This window comes from Oncorhynchus keta, unplaced genomic scaffold, assembly GCF_023373465.1.
Source record: "Oncorhynchus keta strain PuntledgeMale-10-30-2019 unplaced genomic scaffold, Oket_V2 Un_contig_1846_pilon_pilon, whole genome shotgun sequence".
NCBI lineage: Eukaryota > Metazoa > Chordata > Actinopteri > Salmoniformes > Salmonidae > Oncorhynchus > Oncorhynchus keta.
In genome coordinates this window covers 101,323-121,450 of record NW_026280936.1, presented here as the reverse complement: position 1 = coordinate 121,450, position 20,128 = coordinate 101,323, and the positions used below count along the sequence as shown (strand labels likewise).

Here is a 20,128-nt window from a genome sequence, read left to right as displayed (position 1 = left end):
ATTGCTGTGATCAAAGCTCATGGCTATAGCCCTCTTCTATAGGCCAAGACCTCTACATCCTATCCCAGCTTGCTCCACTTTCAACAGACACCATGTGATATGGTTTAGCCCTGCAGCATGCAGGTGGAGAACTGTGGAGCCTTTTACCTCCATCAATCTCTGATAGAGAAGGAGACACACAGAAAGTCTATTTATTTCCCTTATTGTACTTTATTTGCACATTGTTACAACAATGTCATACTATGACATATGAAATGTCTATTATTTTGACATTTTTGTGAGCGTAATGTTTACTGTAGATTTTTCATTTCACTTTTGTTTATCATCCATTTCACTTGCTTTGGCAATGTAAACACGTGTTTCCCATGCCAATAAAGCCCTTTGAATTGAGAGGGGTGAATAAGGGCAGAGAGGGAGAATGGAGGGGGCAGAGAGAGAGAGACACACACAGAGAGAGAGAGCGAGGAGTAGGAGAAGATGGGAGGGGGCAGAGAGAGAGAGGAGTAGGAGAAGATGGGAGGGGGCAGAGAGAGAGAGGAGTAGGAGAAGATGGGAGGGGGCAGAGAGAGAGAGAGGAGTAGGAGAAGATGGGAGGGGGCAGAGAGAGAGAGGAGTAGGAGAAGATGGGAGGGGGCAGAGAGAGAGAGAGGAGTAGGAGAAGATGGGAGGGGGCAGAGAGAGAGAGAGGAGTAGGAGAAGATGGGAGGGGGCAGAGAGAGAGAGAGAGAGAGAGAGAGAGAGAGGGAGAAGATGGGAGGGGGCAGAGAGAGAGAGAGGAGTAGGAGAAGATGGGAGGGGGCAGAGAGAGAGAGAGAGAGAGAGAGGGAGTAGGAGAAGATGGGAGGGGGCAGAGAGAGAGAGAGAGAGAGAGAGAGAGAGAGAGAGAGAGAGAGAGAGGGAGGGAGAAGATGGGAGGGGGCAGAGAGAGAGAGAGGAGTAGGAGAAGATGGGAGCGGGCAGAGAGAGAGAGAGAGAGAGAGAGAGAGAGAGAGAGAGAGAGAGAGAGAGAGAGAGAGAGAGAGAGAGAGAGAGAGAGAGAGAGAGAGGAGTAGGAGAAGATGGGAGCGGGCAGAGAGAGAGAGGGGTAGGAGAAGATGGGAGCGGGCAGAGAAGAAGATGGGAGGGGCCAGAGAAAGAGAAGATGGGAGGGGCCAGAGAAAGAGACAGGAAAAGAAAAAGAGTGACCCTGTTCCTCCACTGTGTCTTAAGGCCTCTCTGAGAGCCTGGGGACATTGTAGAAGCGAAAACGACCAAATTAAAATCAAACGGTCAATTAAGCCCAAAGCTTCAGTGAGTCAGCAGTTCTTCTCAGTCTGCAACGTAGGCCTCTCTCTCCCCTTCTGATCACAGACACCATGAGCTCTTCCTCCTTTACGGTAAATGAGAAAATGTGTCTGTTTTTAGACCACAGATTTAGACTTGAGGCCTTCAAAAAAAACTAAAATTACAAACATGAACTCTCCAATTTTAGAAACTGGTATAATATTAGCAGATGTAGCCCAATTCTCCATACAGCCACAGCTCACACATCAGCCCGACACAGCAGAGCTCGGCTAGAGAGAACAGAGCTCGGCTACAGCTCACACATCAGCCCGACACAGCAGAGCTCAGCTAGAGAGAACAGAGCTCGGCTAGAGAGAACAGAGCTCGGCTACAGCTCACACATCAGCCCGACACAGCAGAGCTCGGCTAGAGAGAACAGAGCTCGGCTAGAGAGAACAGAGCTCGGCTAGAGAGAACGGCTGAAGGAAGGATTTGGATGTTTAATTTAACTAGGCAAGTCAGTTAATTAATAAATTCTTATTTACAATGACGGCCTACCCCGGCCAAACCGGACGACGCTGGGCCAATTGTGCGCCCCCTATGGGACTCCCAATCATGGCCGGATGTGATACAGCCTAGATTCGAACCAGGGACTGTAGTGATGCCTCTTGCACTGAGATGCAGTGCCTTAAACCACTGCGCCACTCAGCCATAATGGAGGACTTGACTAAATTCTATGCATCAAGACAGCTGGATACTATGCTCATGATTGGCTCTTTCTGCTTGGTTTGGGTTATTCTGAAAGGGAACAAATATAAAATAATAATAATAATATATGCCATTTAGCAGACGCTTTTATCCAAAGCGACTTACAGTCATGTGTGCATACATTCTACGTATGGGTGGTCCCGGGAATCGAACCCACTACCCTGGCGTTACAAGCGCCATGCTCTACCAACTGAGCTACAGAAGGACCACTGGAGTGGGGACGGTGTAGAAAGGAGAGGAGGGTCACACACACCCCTCCCTAAACACTTTTTTTTTTGTCCAGTGAGCTGCCCGCTCTTACAAATGACTGACGTCCTGCCACAAGAATCCAGGGAATGCGAGAGCAAACAGAAAACTAACCAACCAGGAAGCAGTGGACAACATAGAACCCATCATCAACCACAACAGACTGTCTCTCTCACACAAACACAATTACAGAGCAGCAGGCAGCACAGTCACTGCAGTGCAGCTCAGCTTACGCTGATGCAGTGAAGTGAACAAGCAGTCTAGTTTATCCCAGTTTTAGCCACAGAGGCTCACATAAGGCCTGTTGATCAATAGGTTTGTTCTCTCTGGATCCATTGTGGCATGGTAGTGCTATTGAAAGTCAAAACCACAGCACCAGTTCTTTAAGGTCATGATATGTAAGTCACAAGTAGGCCAACTTATGTCATCATAACACATTGTTAGTGAATAGACCCATGTTCCTACTGTAGATTGCATTGCAGCAAGCCTGTTTTCTGCACTAGTTCATATAGGTCAGGGATGATCCAACTCCACTTATTTTATACTTGCAGCCGTCTGTCAATATGGGGTTTTGTAGTGAAGAATGTGAACTGATTAGTTTCATTATTTTGACCATGTCACTATTGTTTAACTGGCTCATAAAAACAACCCCTCAATTTTCTAAATGCGAAACACACTTCGGCCGGGCCCTCCTTCCAGACTGTCTGTTGTTCCACAAACAGCATGGGGTTTTAAAAAAACCTTTCCAGAAAATCATTTAGAGACAATCAGCATGACAGAAAGTGATCACGGGCCAGAGAGAAGAGGTTAGTAATGGAGCCAATACGCTATGCTAGTAGCCTTGTCATTTTGTATATTTTGTAGGCTGGTATTCAATAGGCAAAAACCTAGTGAAAAATGGTCTTCAGCGCTAAAACTGTATATATCTGATGTAACCACATTTTCATGAATTTGATGATTTAATCATCGAGTCCATTCAAAACACCAGGGGCATTAACAGGGAAGTATGACGTAGGAACGAGTCACTTGCATTGCTTATAATGGGAGGTAAAACAGAGGTGGAAGTGGGGGAGCAGGCAGGAGGTGTAGAGGTTTTCTTCTTAAACTCAGAGTCTTGGTTGGCCCTGAGGATATCTGGGGAATTACAGCAAACATCTTCACATAGTTTAGATCCCCATCTCAGGAGGAGCAGAGAGAAAGAACAAGCCTTGGCATGACACCATCTCTCCCCTTCTTTCAATCCCTTTCAAAGACAGACATTGAAACCTACAGGAGATTCAGTGCTGTAGGTAGCCTAGCGGTTAAGAGCGTTGGGTCAGTAACCGAAAGGTCCCTGGTTCAAATCACCGAACCAGCAAGATTGGAAAATCTGCCGTTCTGCCTTTGAGCAGGGCAGTTAACCCCCAACAACAACTGCTCCCCGGGTGCAGATGATGATAAAGGCAGCCCCTCGCACGTCTCTCATTCAGAGGGGTTGAGTTAAATGCAGAAGAGACATTTTGGTTGAATGTGTTCAGTTGTGCAACTGACTAGGTATCCACCTTCCATTTCTTTCAGAGCTGACCTGCTTTATGTTAGCTATTAGCCTAGCATTTAGCCTATTTCTGTTGAGTTTCTAGCTTTTAGTGTACTGCAGTTGGGACTTTTAGCATTTAGCCTAGCGCTCTGTGCTACTGAGGAGAGACGGACTGTAAAAGTAAAGAGCAGACAGTTCGCTTAAGATATGGGAACAGACAAGCGTCTGACGGAAACGAGAAAGACAGAAAAACAAAAAAGGAGAGGAAGACAGAGATGGAAAGAGAGACACAGAGAGAGGGACACACACACACACACACACTTGAGACTGAGAGATAGAGAGCGACACACACACACACAGAGAGACAGCTAGAGAGAGAGAAAGCTCAGCTGGATCATGCTTCTTCAGAGGTAAATCATACAGCATGTCTGACGCAGGCGCTTCACTTGTCCCCAATTCACCCAGCCTTGTTCACGGCCCTGTTACAGAACAACCCCACTGTCACACAGGGGCTTCACCTGTCCCCAATTCACCCAGCCTTGTTCACAGCCCTGTTACAGAACAACCCCACTGTCACACAGGGGCTTCACCTGTCCCCAATTCACCCAGCCTTGTTCACGGCCCTGTTACAGAACAACCCCACTGTCACACAGGGGCTTCACCTGTCCCCAATTCACCCAGCCTTGTTCACGGCCCTGTTACAGAACAACCCCACTGTCACACAGGGGCTTCACCTGTCCCCAATTCACCCAGCCTTGTTCACGGCCCTGTTACAGAACAACCCCACTGTCACACAGGGGCTTCACCTGTCCCCAATTCACCCAGCCTTGTTCACAGCCCTGTTACAGAACAACCCCACTGTCACACAGGGGCTTCACCTGTCCCCAATTCACCCAGCCTTGTTCACAGCCCTGTTACAGAACAATCCCAATGTCACACAGGGGCTTCACCTGTCCCCAATTCACCCAGCCTTGTTCACGGCCCTGTTACAGAACAATCCCAATGTCGCTCTAGTGTAGCCTAGTCTGACTGCTGCCGCAACTCAAACCACGCAAATCCTCTACACCACACTGCGCCACTCAAAACCCTTATCCCACCCACCAGGCTCTGACAGAGAGAGGGGAGGTAAGAGAGAGACAAATGCTTTCAGCAGACATGGAGCCCAAAGACTAAACCAGACAGACAAATTTACTAGCTGGGTGATAAAATGCAAAGCAGAAGAGAGAGAGAACGAGAGAGAATCAAATAAATAAAATAACTGTCAATCATATCTTTCAGAGACAAGACAAACACACTCAGTAGATTTCCATTACAGACTTATGTGTCCTATATCTCACACTCAAAACGTGTAAACGCACACACACAAGACACACACACACCACAAGGAAGGAGGACAGAGTTTGTAAATGAAGGAAGCGCAGCCTCTTCGCCTCTGCTCTGTCTTCCTCTGACCCAACACTGACACATACACAGTACTTCAACAATGAATCAAGGGAAGAGAAGGGAAATGGCTGTGGCTCAGATCCATGGGATTGGGTTTCTTCCTCCTCTCTCTCTAGCTGTCAAAAATGGCACCCTATTCCCTTTATAGTGCACTACCTTTGATCAGGGCTCTGGTTAAAAGTAGTGCACTATAAAGAAAATAGGTTGCAATTTGGCACTCCTCTCTGTTCACATCCTCTGCATTATTCACTGATGACGACACGATGGCTGTGTCCCAGAACTCCCTACATAGTGCACCATTTCCTACATAGTGCACTACTTTTGAGTCGGTGCACCAGCCTAAATAGGGAATAGTGTGTAATTTGGGACGCAGACTCTCGCTACTGCTCACTTAGCCATTGCCTCTGAGATCTCAGTGTGTGTGTCTTAGCTGCAGGGCAGACAAGGCAGAGTCACCTCCTCACAAATTCCTTTACTCTGATTACTAACATCTCTGTGATAAGCCCCAGAGCTCAGGGCTGACTGAAGGATTACGTCAGAGCAGAGGGAGAGAAAGACCTCCAGTATGACCTCTTAGTCCATTACTGTGTTGTAATATAGAATAAATCGGGTCAATTTACATCTTCTACATTCTTTATGGCAGTTTTTTCAGTGTGTCTGTGTGTGTGTGTGGTGTCGCGCACGCGTGTCGCTGTGTGTGTAGGCCTAGACTTTCCTTGGCGCAGGTCCTGGACCTGTAGCATAATGGAAGAAGGAAGGCGAGCCAAGTGTAAGTGAAGAGTCTACATGACAACCAGTTTAAGGGCCATTAGAGCAGCACTTTGTGTCTACGTCCCAAATGGAGCCCTATTCACGATTTAGTGCACTACAAATAGGGCTCTGGTGAAAAGTACTGCACTGTATAGGGAATAGGTTTCTGTTTGGGCAGCAAAACTCTGCTGTCTACTCTCCACTACGACACAAGGTCACACAGACCCGATAGGAACCACAGGAAACACGTCAGCGAGGGAGAGAGAGGGGAAAAGAGAGAAGAAGAGAGACGGATGGCTAGTGGAATGGGGTGTTGCGCAAACTGTGAGTCAGGTTCTGTTTCTATCACTCACAATGAAGAACGTGTCTCCTAAAATGAGAGTTTACAGGTCTCCTCCACTGAGTTACAATAACACTGCTTTGTTTCCACTGTCCTGTCCTCTCTCTGACATCTTAGGACAAGAGAGAGAGAGAGAGAGAGAGAGAGAGAGAGAGAGAGAGAGAGAGAGAGAGAGAGAGAGAGAGAGAGAGAGAGAGAGAGAGAGAGAGAGAGAGAGAGAGAGAGAGAGAGAGAGAGAGAGAGAGAGAGAGAGAGAGAGAGAGAGAGAGAGAGAGAGAGAGAGAGAGAGAGAGAGAGAGAGAGAGAGAGAGAGAGGAGGTAAAAGAAAGAGCGATGAGACTCGTGAGGTGAAAGCGAGAGAAAGCACAAAAGATTTTTAAAAAGCCGAGAGAATAAGCTCAGAGCAAATATAATCTTTAGTGGCCCTGTTTTATCTAGCAGCAATCTCTTCTCTGCCTACTTGCACCATTATAATTCCTGTGAAAGGAAAACCAAAGCGAGACATGAGATATATATGAATGAGACTCATGCGATACATGTGAAAGCGAGAGAAAGCACTGAAAGAAAAAAGCTACGAGAGCGAGTACTCAGAGCATATACGGTGCATTCAGAAAGTATTCAGACCCCTTGACTTTTTCCCCATTTTGGTAAGTTACAGCCTCAATCTAAAATGGATTCAATAGATATTCCCCCCTCATCAATCTATGCACAATACCCCATAACGACAAAACAAACAGGTTTTTAGAAATGCTTGTACTGAAAAAAAAACAATGTACTGAAATATCCCATTTACCTGTATTCAGACCCTTTACTAAGTACTTTGTTGAAGCACCTTTGGCAGCGATTACAGCCTCAAGTCTTCTTGGGTATGAAGCTACAGGCTAGGCACACCTGTATTTGGGGAGTTTCTCCCATTCTTCTCTGCAGATCCTCTCAAGCTCTATCAGGTTGGATGGGGAGTGTCGCTGCACAGCTATTTTCTGGTCTCTCCAGAGATGTTCGATCAGGTGCAAGTCCAGGCTCTGGCTGGGCAACTCAAGGACAGTCAGAGACTTGTCCCGAAGCCACTCCTGCGTTGTCATGGCTGTGTGCTTAGGGTCGTTGTCCTCTTGGAAAATGAACCTTCACCCCAGACCGAGGTCCTGAGCCCTAATCTATGGATTTCACGACTGGGAATACAGATGGTCAAAGATACTAGGGATGCACGATATATCGGTGAACATAATAGAATCGGACGATATTAGCTAAAAATGCCTACATCGGTATTGGCTGATGTCTAGTTTAACGCGATGTGCAAAATATAATAATAATAATAAATAAATAAACTGATGTCAAAGCTGCCGTGCATACCTATATAACGTAGGTAGATGACGTGCATACCTATATAACGTAGGTAGATGACGTGCATACCTACATAACGTAGGTACATGACGTGCATACCTACATAACGTAGGTAGATGACGTGCATACCTACATAACGTAGGTAGATGACGTGCATACCTACATAACGTAGGTAGATGACGTGCATACCTATATAACGTAGGTAGATGACGTGCATACCTATATAACGTAGGTAGATGACGTGCATACCTATATAACGTAGGTAGATGACGTGCATACCTATATAACGTAGGTACATGACGTGCATACCTATATAACGTAGGTACATGACGTGCATACCTATATAACGTAGGTAGATGACGTGCATACCTATATAACGTAGGTAGATGACGTGCATACCTATATAACGTAGGTAGATGACGTGCATACCTATATAACGTAGGTAGATGACGTGCATACCTATATAACGTAGGTAGATGACGTGCATACCTATAAAACGTAGGTAGATGACGTGCATACCTATATAACGTAGGTAGATGACGTGCATACCTACATAACGTAGGTAGATGACGTGCATACCTATATAACGTAGGTAGATGACGTACATACCTATATAACGTAGGTAGATGACGTGCATACCTATATAACGTAGGTACATGACGTAATGACAACAAGTAATGTAGAGCTATACCTGCAACACAGCATTCCTAACCTAGTCCACAATGTCTGCTGTGTGGATCGAGCCGTCAACAAGTCCAGCAGTCATTTGAAAGAGTAACAACATATTAGCGAGAAAACTCAATGGCGAAATCCATTAAATCCAAGATAAAGGAATTCATTGTCCTTGAAAATCAACCGTTCTCTGTCGTTTGTGATGTTGGCTTTCACCGACTGGTTGAGCACCGGTACACACTACCAAGTGTGCCATTTTCAGACATTGCCCTTCCCTTAGTTACACAGTAACACAGCGTCACTGCTATTAGCTTCACGACATACATACTATGGAACGCCGTTTGGGTCTTTGTGTGTCAAAGAAGATACAGTAGCACTGCCAAAGCTGTACAAAAAGTCTGCAAACAAGCAAACACCGGCCACGAACAATGTGTTTACAATACCCCGTTGGTAATGAAGCATCATTTTAAAACAGAGTTTAGCTTATCTCCAGAACTTCTCATAAATAACTTAACGTTCCACAAAGCTTAGCTGACTGCAGTCTCACAGCTCACAGTCATATCCCTGTGCCCTAATTCTATACAAGGAAGATGAAATAAAGAATAGAGTTCCCGCAGCGACAAAGGATTTAAATTGCAAATATCAGTCAAGTATAAAGAGGGGTAGACTAAGTCATTAAAAAGAGTGACTGCCTTTGAAAAGCAACACATCCCTTTGAAAACGGCCTGTGGAATCGATGAGTCAGAAACACTTATTCTAGTGTCCAAATTTACTACAGAGTGTAAATAGGATGAAGTCAGTCAGTTATTCTAGTGCCCAAATTTACTACAGAGTGTAAATAGGATGAAGTCAGTCAGTTATTCTAGTGCCCAAATTTACTACAGAGTGTAAATAGGATGAAGTCAGTCAGTTATTCTAGTGCCCAAATTTACTACAGAGTGTAAATAGGATGAAGTCAGTCAGTTATTCTAGTGCCCAAATTTACTACAGAGTGTAAATTGGATGAAGTCAGTTATTCTAGTGCCCAGATTCACTTGTAAATAGGATGAAGTCAGTCAGTTATTCTAGTGCCCAAATTTACTACAGAGTGTAAATAGGATAAAGTCAGTCAGTTATTCTAGTGCCCAAATTTACTACAGAGTGTAAACAGGATGAAGTCAGTCAGTTATTCTAGTGCCCAAATTTACTACAGAGTGTAAATAGGATGAAGTCAGTCAGTTATTCTAGTGCCCAAATTTACTACAGAGTGTAAATAGGATGAAGTCAGTCAGTTATTCTAGTGCCCAAATTTACTACAGAGTGTAAATAGGATGAAGTCAGTCAGTTATTCTAGTGCCCAAATTTACTACAGAGTGTAAATAGGATGAAGTCAGTCAGTTATTCTAGTGCCCAAATTTACTACAGAGTGTAAATAGGATGAAGTCAGTCAGTTATTCTAGTGCCCAAATTTACTACAGAGTGTAAATAGGATGAAGTCAGTCAGTTATTCTAGTGCCCAAATTTACTACAGAGTGTAAATAGGATGACGTCAGTCAGTTATTCTAGTGCCCAAATTTACTACAGAGTGTAAATAGGATGAAGTCAGTCTGGTCTAAAACGGAGTTTGGAACATCTGCGCGTCACACCGGGTAAATGAAGGTTGGGGTGTCCACTAACATAGGGTGAACAGCTGTGGAGACTGCCCTCTACCCAATAGCATAGACAGTGAGACAGACCCACCCAGCAGCTCTGACTGTTTACATAAGAACACGTAGCACATTTAGTTTACTTGAGAAATACTGCATCAATCACCTTTGATGGATGAAAAATTGTGCATCTAAAACATCCTCGGCCAAAATGTAAAAATGAATTACAGATTTCTGAGGACGTTGAGGAAATTAAATGGGCTTCCTACAGTGTCTCATGAGGGACAAACACCATCAACCAAAAGTGGAAATTGGTCAGGAGACACACCTCTAAGACTGAAATCTAGTCTTTCTAATGAGCAACAGAAAAACACACGTGACAAACAGCGTGTTCAGTGGCTCTTTAAGATACTATCATTGGTAGAAAAAATGATCAGCCTAGAAAGTCATACAAAAACCTCAACTTAAGAGAAAGACATTTCAAAGTAACGTTCGGTTAAATCTGGCCCCAAACACGGGCCTCCCGAGTGGAACAGCGGTCTAAGGCACTGCATTGCAGTGTTTGAGGCGTCACTACAGATTTGGGTTCGATCCCGGGTTGTGTCGCAGCCGGCGGTGCACAACTGGCCCAGAGTCATCCGGGTTAGGTGGAGGTTTGGCCGGCTGGGATGTCCTTGTCCCATCGTGCTCTAGCGACTCCTTGTGGCGGCTGGCTCATGCACGCTGACATCGGTCGCCAGTAATACAGTGTTTCCTCCGACACATTGGTGAGGCTGGCTTCTGGGTTAAGTGAGCTGTGTGTCAAGAAGCATTGAGGCTTGGTGGTTTTGTGTTTCGGAGGAGGCATGGCTCTCTTGACCTTCGCCTCTCCCGAATCCGTACGGGAGTTGCAGCGATGGGAAAAGACTAAGTTGCCCCCCCCCCCCCCAAAAAAAAGTGTATTAATAGATAAAACAATTCTGGCCTCAAACATAGACAATCTGCATTGAGAAAGAGACCATAGAAATTCTCTCTTTCAAGTCCAGCATGAATGGCATTAGAATAACGCTCAAAGGTGCTCGGTCCCTCCCCCTCTACTTAGCCTGGCTTGGTGCTCAAAAACCTTTAAATTCCCTCTAAAACCGACCGCCTACAAGGTAACATCCCAAATGGCACCCTATTCCCCATTGAGTGCACTACTTCTGGCCAAAGCCCTATGGGCCTTGCCACCTTTGTCAACAGTAGTGCAATAAATAGGGAGCCATTTGGGATGCACCCTAGATTATTCTTCCTCATTTTCCCCCCACTGTCCCCCAAGCCCAGAAAACATTGACCAATTAAAAAGTGGTTTCCTTCTAGAGTTCCTCCACCCAACAACCAACTCTCAGCCCTGTGGCCTACAAAAGGACAGAGGGCCACTGCAGCATACAAGGCCAGGCACTCCTCTCTCTGTGTGTGTGTGTGTGTGTGTGTGTGTGTGTGTGTGTGTGTGTGTGTGTGTGTGTGTGTGTGTGTGTGTGTGTGTGTGTGTGTGTGTCCACTTCCCCTTTTCATTCTGCTCCCTCTCTTTGTCAAAGACAAACATTGTCATCAACCCCTCGCTGCGCCTACTCATGACCTACGACCCCACTACCCCTCCGCTCCTCCCTCCCTCCCTTCTTTAATTCCCCCCATCCTTCTTTCATTCCCTCCGGGATGAGACTGCTTTGGTTCAGCTATTGAGGGATGCCCATCACCCCCCACAACTCTTCACACAAGCAGTCGTCGACCAATTCCAGATGCTCTCATGACGCCACGCCCACCCAGGCAGCGTGTGTAACCCCACTCCCACTACTTCATCCCATGTCAGTAGAAGTGCATAGTCTGTTTTACAAAACTGTCTGACAAACACTAACATCCATAGGACTACCCAGCCAGCAGGGCAAATAGAAGTCTTAACCCTACATGCAATGTACATTACGTTACCTGTGGTTAGAGTGGATACACACATTTACGTAACATTACCTGTGGTTAGAGTGGATACACACATTTACGTAACATTACGTTACCTGTGGTTAGAGTGGATACACACATTTACGTAACATTACCTGTGGTTAGAGTGGATACACACATTTACGTAACATTACGTTACCTGTGGTTAGAGTGGATACACACATTTACGTAACATTACGTTACCTGTGGTTAGAGTGGATACACACATTTACGTAACATTACGTTACCTGTGGTTAGAGTGGATACACACATTTACGTAACATTACGTTACCTGTGGTTAGAGTGGATACACACATTTACGTAACATCACATTAATCTACAGACCAGGAGCTCTTTATAGTTATTAAACATTCACTATTAGATGAGCTGCCTGGATGATGCTTGAAGGGGCACATGCAATCAGCCGCAACCAGGCGACTGAGTGATGTGATTCAATTCCGTGGTTGTGGATTATAGGGGAGGACTGTGATTGGACAGTTTTCTAGTATCTGAGCCCAACTGACTGTATGACTAACAAGTTGTAGCGTAAGTCTTAGTGACAACAACCGTTGAAAGCACCATCTCTGGCACAGAGCTGAGACCAGAGCTCAGTCACAACTCAAACATCTCTTTGAAAGAAAAGGTGGCAGAACAAGTGAATTTCAGCAGAGGGAGAAACAGCACCTTGTGACTCCAACACAGGAGGAAAACAGCTTCATTGCAGTGACCCGACCGCACTTTAAATGAGAACCTACTGAGTTTCATTAACAACATGGTTAACACGGACCCCCTGTAATGCGTTCCAAATGGTGCCCTTTTCCCATTACTGTGCCCCTGAGGCTCTGGTCAATGTGGTCGATTATACAGGGAATAGGGTGCCATTAGAGACACACCCCCTGAGTTACAGCTGTTTAACCCCAAGGTGTTATTTTTAAACTAACCTCCGACCCTGCTTACCTGACCCCCAAACTGAGGCTCCTTCGTGGAGGGATTTGTGAGTTAGTTATCAGTGACCGTATCACAGAGCCAAGGAACCAACTGCTCCTTCCACCACGTGAGCGAGAGCTGTGCTAGATTCTAAACGGAGCTGTGAATTCAGCTAAGATCCAGTCATATGACTGGCTGGCTGCCAAACTTTAAACTTTCTAACGGACATGTTCCTCTCTCTCTCTCCAGGCTTCTTCAATTAATGACCCACATTAAGCACTATGGGAACCATGACCACAAAAACAACTTCTTGTACAGAATAAGAATGTAGAAACTAGCAACAACATCCTGTGTGCCATTCTGTCTGTCTGGGCTTTTGCATCAGCACCTGCAAGTTGCACCCTTGCTGGGCATCATCTTACCTCAGCGCTGCTCTGACATCATCCATCTGTCAACCCTGTGTGATCTTTATCAGACGAGGTACTAGCAAGCTACATCCTTCCTTCTGCACCTTATCTGTGTCTTCATACCTGGGATATTTAGTGGACGCCAATCTACTTAGGTACTTTAGTTTGCCACTACAATAGGCAGCGGAGGAAGAATTGAGAGAGTATAATAAAACACTGTGTAAAATGTTACTCCGAGCAGAGAGTAAGGAAGTAAAGAAGGATAGTAAATGATTGGGTTGTGTCGTACCTGCAGTTCGCACCACGCCACCTCCACTGTCGTCTCCGTATCCAGGCCCTTGTAGACCGTCTTGAAGGATCCGCGTCCGATCTCGATGTCAAACTTCAGGAAGCGTCCATCCAGCGAGGTCCCTATGGCCTTGGTCTCCACTTCCTCTATGTCGTCCTGAACCTTTTTCTCTGCTTCCCTCTTCTGCTCCTCTAATAGGGCCTTCGCCGCCCCCTTCTCCTTCTCCTCTCGCATCTCCTCTGTAACACTACCGCTCTCCTCCTCCGCGGGCTCCCCCGCTTTACTGGGCGACACCTCCTCCATTCCAGGAGCCTCTGCGGCGGCTAACGACAACAGCTTCTTTCCTTTCTCTCCGCCGCAAACATCCAATACTGCCGTGCATGGCTTTATCTGCACTACCGTACCATCCACTCTAGTACCGCCACCAACACTGGGCCCTAATACCGCACTACAAGGCCCCTCCCCTCCTTCCTCATCTGCTTCCACCTCGGCCACCGCCAGGCACGGCTCGGGTACCACCACAGAGGGGACAGCCAGGGAGAGCCAGCCCAGGCTGGGGGGCTCGCAGTCGGGCGGGGAGGTGAGGATGACGGCCTTGCTGGGGAGGTCTAAGGCGGTGGCGTTCGAGTCACAGATGACGCTGCGCCGGAAGAAGCGATGTTCGGCCTGTTTGGGGTCGCGGTCCATGGTGTGGCGGCGTCGGCGGACACCGTCGGTCCCCAAATTCTCACCAAGGTACGTGTCCGAGCTGGAACCATTCACATTCTTGGGTGGCGGAGGGAAAGGGGCTAGGAACTTGTCTGTTTCCGACATCTTGTTTTTTTTATTCCAGGGAGTGTGAGTGAGCAATGAGAAAAAAATCTAAATAATGAGGTATAAATAAATTACAAGGAAGAACAAAAAACTTGAGAAAAAGTAACTGTAAACCTCAACCAACAATAAACCAAAACTTTTGTTGTGAAGAACCGAACACCTGTGCGTCTTCCAAACAAACTCCTGAGGGGGAAAATATATAATATGGGTATATAAAATAAAACCTCTGGAGAAAACCCTCTGTGGAGTTTGGATGGGGGGGAGAGTTAACTTAACCTCCTCTGTAAGTGTCACTTAGCAACAACAGTTACTATAACTTTTACAGCGCTCAGGGGTGGTTGGGCCCAGAAGAGGGGGCGTTCTTTTATAAATGGAAAAGAACAGGAAACAGTCACAGAGGAGCAAGCGCTGATGATGACACACAAGGACCGTCAAATCCACACCATCCATCCTGTAGCGACCCAGAGATAGCCTTCATTGAGCATAAGGGACCACAAGAAGAGGAGGCCAGATAGTCTGTACTAGCAGGCTCAGGCTGACTGCTTGGGCCTGGACAGTGGACAGCCTCTGGTGTGTCGCTGTAGTGATGGTGGGGGAGGGAGAAATCTCACTCACACCATTAACTCCACTGCCTCCAAAGCAAGGGGCAAATTCACTAAAAGAGAACAGAGGGAGAGTGAAGGAATGAGTCACGAGGCAGAGAAGTTTGGTTTAATTGCATATCCAAATTTAAAGTAACTGTAAACCTCAACCCCGACTCTGCTTGACCTCAGGGTTACAGCATAAAACAACTCAGAGAGTAGCTTGGTTTGGCAGCACTACTGCAGCTGCAGAACAGGAGACTTGGTTTTGCATATATCAAATTTCACTCTATTCCCTACATAGTACACTACTTTTGACCAGAGCTATTCCCTACACAAAAGTAGTTTACTATATGTCAGTGGTTATCAAACCTCTTCTCAGGGGAACCCGAGCCGTTCCATGTATTTGATCTATTCCAGAACTAGCACACCTGATTGAACAGGTCAACAAATCATCAATCCCTTGAATAGGTGAATCAGGTGAGCTTTCAAAGCTACAATACAATTGTGAAAAGGTTAGTGCTATCTGGGATCCTTGGCACATCTCTACCCTAAACCTCCTGTAGGTTTTCGTTTCAACACCAGTTGTAACTAACCCGCTTCAGTTTATCAACCAGCTAGAATCAGGTGCGCTAGATTAGGGTTGGTGTAAAAACCTACAGAATGGTGCGCTCCGGGAACAGGTTTGGAGAGCCATCCATTAACCGTTTAGGAGGAGCGTCAGAGTTGGGATGTACCAAGGATTCAGTTTAAACTTTTCCATTGTGGAAGGAGGAAGGGTCCCCGATGAGTGGTTTGAGAACCACTGATATGGACGTGTGCGATTTGGGACGAAAAACAGTGTCGCATCTAAAAACGAATGAGCTCGCTACCCATTCCATTACTCTTGTTCAGAAATGTATGGACATGTCGGAATATTCATTAAAGCACCGAATAAAAAAAAATGAATTCCCCATAATTGTACTATTTATATTTTCCCACGAGTCATTTCCACTGGTAATGTATAATCTCGTTTACCACATTTCCGACCATTGCTCAGATCATTTATTAACTGAGATTTTTTTAGAAATCCCAAAATTAAGATGAATCCGAAGTGACTTAAATGTAATTACAAAGAAAATAGAAAAAACATCTGAACCTGGTTAAACACGACCGGTCGTCAATCTGTGAATGAACGATCTCATTCATTTCGTGGGTCGAATCGATACCGTGAGCAAGCGAGAGAAAAAAATACACCGAAAAACATTGACGCTGTCAATAGTATATGTTAACGGTGACTCGATTTTGTATTATTTTCTTCCGATCATAAATGTTACGTTATTCATTTAACTTTATTGAAGAGTACGCTCTGTGGCCTTTCCCTTCCCACTCGTCTTTATAGCTAGCTAGCATAACTGGCTAACCATGGTGGAATAGTTCGCTAGCTACACTTCTGCAGTTTTGTCTTGTCGAAGCTATAATCAATTCTACAAACGAACAGGCACATTATCGACTGTCAATGGGTCTGTAGTACCTCAAGGGGTCTGTACCAAAGCGAGTGTACAGCGAAATAGTTATGTTATGTATCGTCAACTTGGACAACTAGCTCGCTAACGTAGTAAGGTAACCTCGGTAGTCTTGGTTACTTTACGCTCGCGCTGGATATATGGATAGTCTCGCGCTGGATATGGATCGTCTCGCGCTGAAAATTACTTCCAGACAGAGCGCACAATGCAGATAAATAGTTAGTGTTTGTTACAACAAACTAGCAGTAATTGCAAGTGTCCAAATGCCAGGCACGTTAAGCAAACCCACCCGACGCAAAACAGAACGCCGATACGGTTTTCCACAGCACGCGCTATAGCGAGCCGTAGAAGTGAGCTAAAACGCTATTTCGTAGCGAAACAGACAATAATCAAGCGAGATGTCATTAGCCTGTGTGTCAATATGCATGCACTTTCCAGCTATATCAACAACATGATTGGTAAAGGCATTACCTTTCGTGTTATGGCCATTCTCCCGTAGATCGGTTGGTTGATACTTGGAAGAGTAATTCAACAAACAAAACATATGCAACGATAGTCCTAGTTACTAGTATTAGATCACATTTGTTTTATTTAAATGTGCAAGAATAAACGCGTATATCTACATTCCAAAGCGACCGTATGCGTTCAAGACCGCTGTCTTTCATTGGCTTTAGCAGCTACCTCAGGCTGAGCGAGAAAGCCACGTTCATATCGGGGTTGTATCCCCTATGTATCCAGCAGTTCTTCTCTCCCTCCTATTAGATCAGAGCGGACAAAACAAATTCTCCATCTCTCAGCCGCAATTCAATTCCAGATGACCTCAATTTTACTCCATCTCCATGCGATTACTCAGCTACAGTTGTATTACGATGTGAACACAGAAAGAGCAAGACATCCACTGCGGTTCAATTCTCGTTCACTCGTCTGTTCCAATGACTCCGCTCGAATCGAATTCGCTTTTGTTATCCACAAAACAGCAGACAGAAAATGACAACGCTATGTAGGTAAAGACTCTTTCCTACGTGTCCAGTCAGATGTTGCCGTTTCAGATCGCTAACATAACCTGCATACAGCTGTTTCCCCTTGGTTCGCTTCATCCACAGATGTAAGGTTTGATGGCGCGCCGACTGTGTATCTATCTGGTTGCTAACTGCTCTAGCCAAGCTATACGCTCCCAATCTGCGTATTGACGTGGGGCCCTCGTCAGCCAATCGCTTCCCCCCCCCCCCCCCCTTTTTTTTTTTTTTTTTTTTTTTAATCAAAGACCTGGGGGATCGCGCCTGCTTCCACACTGTGGCGAGACCGAAGCCAGCGATAGCAGACTGGCTTCAACATTTTATACAGATACACTGTCCAAAAAGACCATGGAGTTTGGGGACATGTCACTTTTTAGTAGACTCAGACTGTCAACTTCCCTGCACCCTAAAATGATTCAGCTATAACATAGTAGGCTAAGAAGAGCTCTTAACGTTACTGTCTCACAGTGATGCGTTATGATTTTGTGTGAGTGTGCTTTTGGTTGAAAATACCACTTTTTAATGTGGACAATGAACACCACTCATTTGAGCTTTTCATAATGAGAATAATATACTTATTTGTAAATGTCAATCAGAGTACTTCTATTGAAATAGCATTACAATTAAATACATCTGATATAGCACCTGCGAAAAGTGCTTGTTTCCAGATGTTGGGATGGAGAGCCTGCGCAGAAGTGGATATTATCGAATTTGTAGTCAATGAAGGAGGAAGTATATTGACATTCATGATGTTTTGAAATCCATTTAAATTATATAAAGTGTCTGAAATATATACTGTATATTTATTACTTTGTGTGTTGTTCGAGTTGTGTGTCTGTCAAATTTAAAGTCCAGGTTCATCATTAAAAGCTATTCGTTTGGTCAGTGCGAATGTACTGCACTACAATTCCCAAGCACAACATTGACACACCGCGCGAGATCCACAAGGGGATTTTAGTTTTCATCGGATAATGATGTGTAAACCAGCCTAATGCGTTTGGCCCCATTCTTTCATTATAATGGATTGTCTTTGTCTGAAAGTTGTTGGTTGAATAAGGAATTGGAAACGTTCACATATTTGTCTTATTGTTTGTGAAAGTCATTGTATTACGTCACAGTATTGTTAATAACGTGCAAGTCTTTCAACCTCTTTCAGAAGTAGGCTAGTTTGAAAATGTGTATTTATAGGGTGGTACAATTTCCTGCATTTTTCACATAGTTTTAAAAGACATACACCGACTTCCATAGGCTACCAGAAGTCCAGAACAATTTACAACCACTCTGACATGAAATTTGTCGTAACACCAGAACTGATCATGAGTTTTTAATGATGAGAACCAGCTTTGGCCTGAGAATGCCTCTAGCGTCTCACTGAGACAGCCATAAAGTAGCTTCTCAACAGAAAATTACCATGTCAACTGGGTTGATTTATTCTCTTCAAGTTGTCCCATATGCAGCCTCTAACAATGGGATAGCCCTCTTTTGTAACTTCCTGTGTAAGATCCAAACCAGTCTCTTTCTTTCTCACACACACACACACACACACACACACACACACAGTCTCTTCAGCAGGTCTTCTATTCAGCTGACAGTTCAATGTAGATCGATGTAGACAACCCTCAAGGTTTATGCCAAATTGCACCCTATTTCCTACATAGTGCACTACTTTTGACCAGAGCCCATAGGCTTATATAGGGAATAGGGTGTCATTTTGAATGTAGCTTCAGTCTGTGTGGGTGTGCTCTCTGCAGCCATTCCTCTGGGACCGGAGCTGCTCTCTTACCAAGCCTCAGCAGCTTGTCTGGGTAGTGCTGCTGACTGAGAGGTGCAGTTGGCTCCCCTACTCTATGACCAACGCTGGGCTCCAATGCCAAGTGTCCAACAGGTGGCTTGAGAAATAGAAGCTCTGCCTGAATGGGATCTCTCCTAACGCAGACAGGAAGCAGTTGGAAATATAAAGACAGAAGCTATCACTACAATAATTAACAATGTAACATGTTTTGGTTGATATAGTAATAACAATATCTGTATTGTCTATAAGGAGGGAACTTTGTCTTTTTATATTAAATATTGTTTTGGTTTATATTACTGTTAAATGTTTAGTAGGCAAGTTAATTCAGGCAAAAACAACTTGTGTGTAAGTCAAAGATGATCCCTTAATAGAAGCTAGATGATGTACTAGATTGGGTAATGTTGGTGTTTTTTTCAATAGAGAAACCCTGTCATATATAAACCCTTGTCCTAACACATATTTCCTGTTGGTGCAGAGTTGAGCAGGAAGTCAATAGCCTTTGAAGGCAGAAACGGTGGCACACACATACAGTACGTACACACACACAGGGAGACACACTCACATACAGTACGTACACACGCACAGGGAGACACACTCACATACAGTACGTACACACGCACAGGGAGACACACTCACATACAGTACGTACACACGCACAGGGAGACACACACATACAGTACGTACACACGCACAGGGAGACACACACACATACAGTACGTACACACGCACAGGGAGACACACATACATACAGTACGTACACACGCACAGGGAGATACTGTCACACACATACAGTACGTACACACGCACAGGGAGATACAGTCACACACATACAGTACGTACACACGCACAGGGAGACACACACACATACAGTACACACGCACAGG

The 20,128-nt window shown here is 45.1% G+C and overlaps 1 protein-coding gene and 1 long non-coding RNA gene across 2 annotated transcripts in view; both read right to left on the bottom strand.

The window, feature by feature from the left end:
• The window catches only part of LOC118379174 (serine/threonine-protein kinase WNK1-like), a 196,429-nt gene extending 178,808 nt beyond the window's left edge, over positions 1–17,621 (bottom strand). The window contains 2 exon segments of the mRNA XM_052503933.1: positions 13,538–15,005; positions 16,908–17,621. Of these exon segments, the coding sequence (XP_052359893.1) occupies positions 13,538–14,350 (813 nt within the window). The 5' untranslated portion in view covers positions 14,351–15,005; positions 16,908–17,621.
• On the bottom strand, positions 4,192–4,863 carry LOC127920131 (uncharacterized). The gene is made up of 3 exons (XR_008105179.1): positions 4,672–4,863; positions 4,384–4,599; positions 4,192–4,311 (listed from the first exon to the last, which is right to left on the bottom strand). It is a non-coding gene; the product is annotated as an uncharacterized LOC127920131 (long non-coding RNA).
• Positions 17,622–20,128: the final 2,507 nt, after the last annotated feature.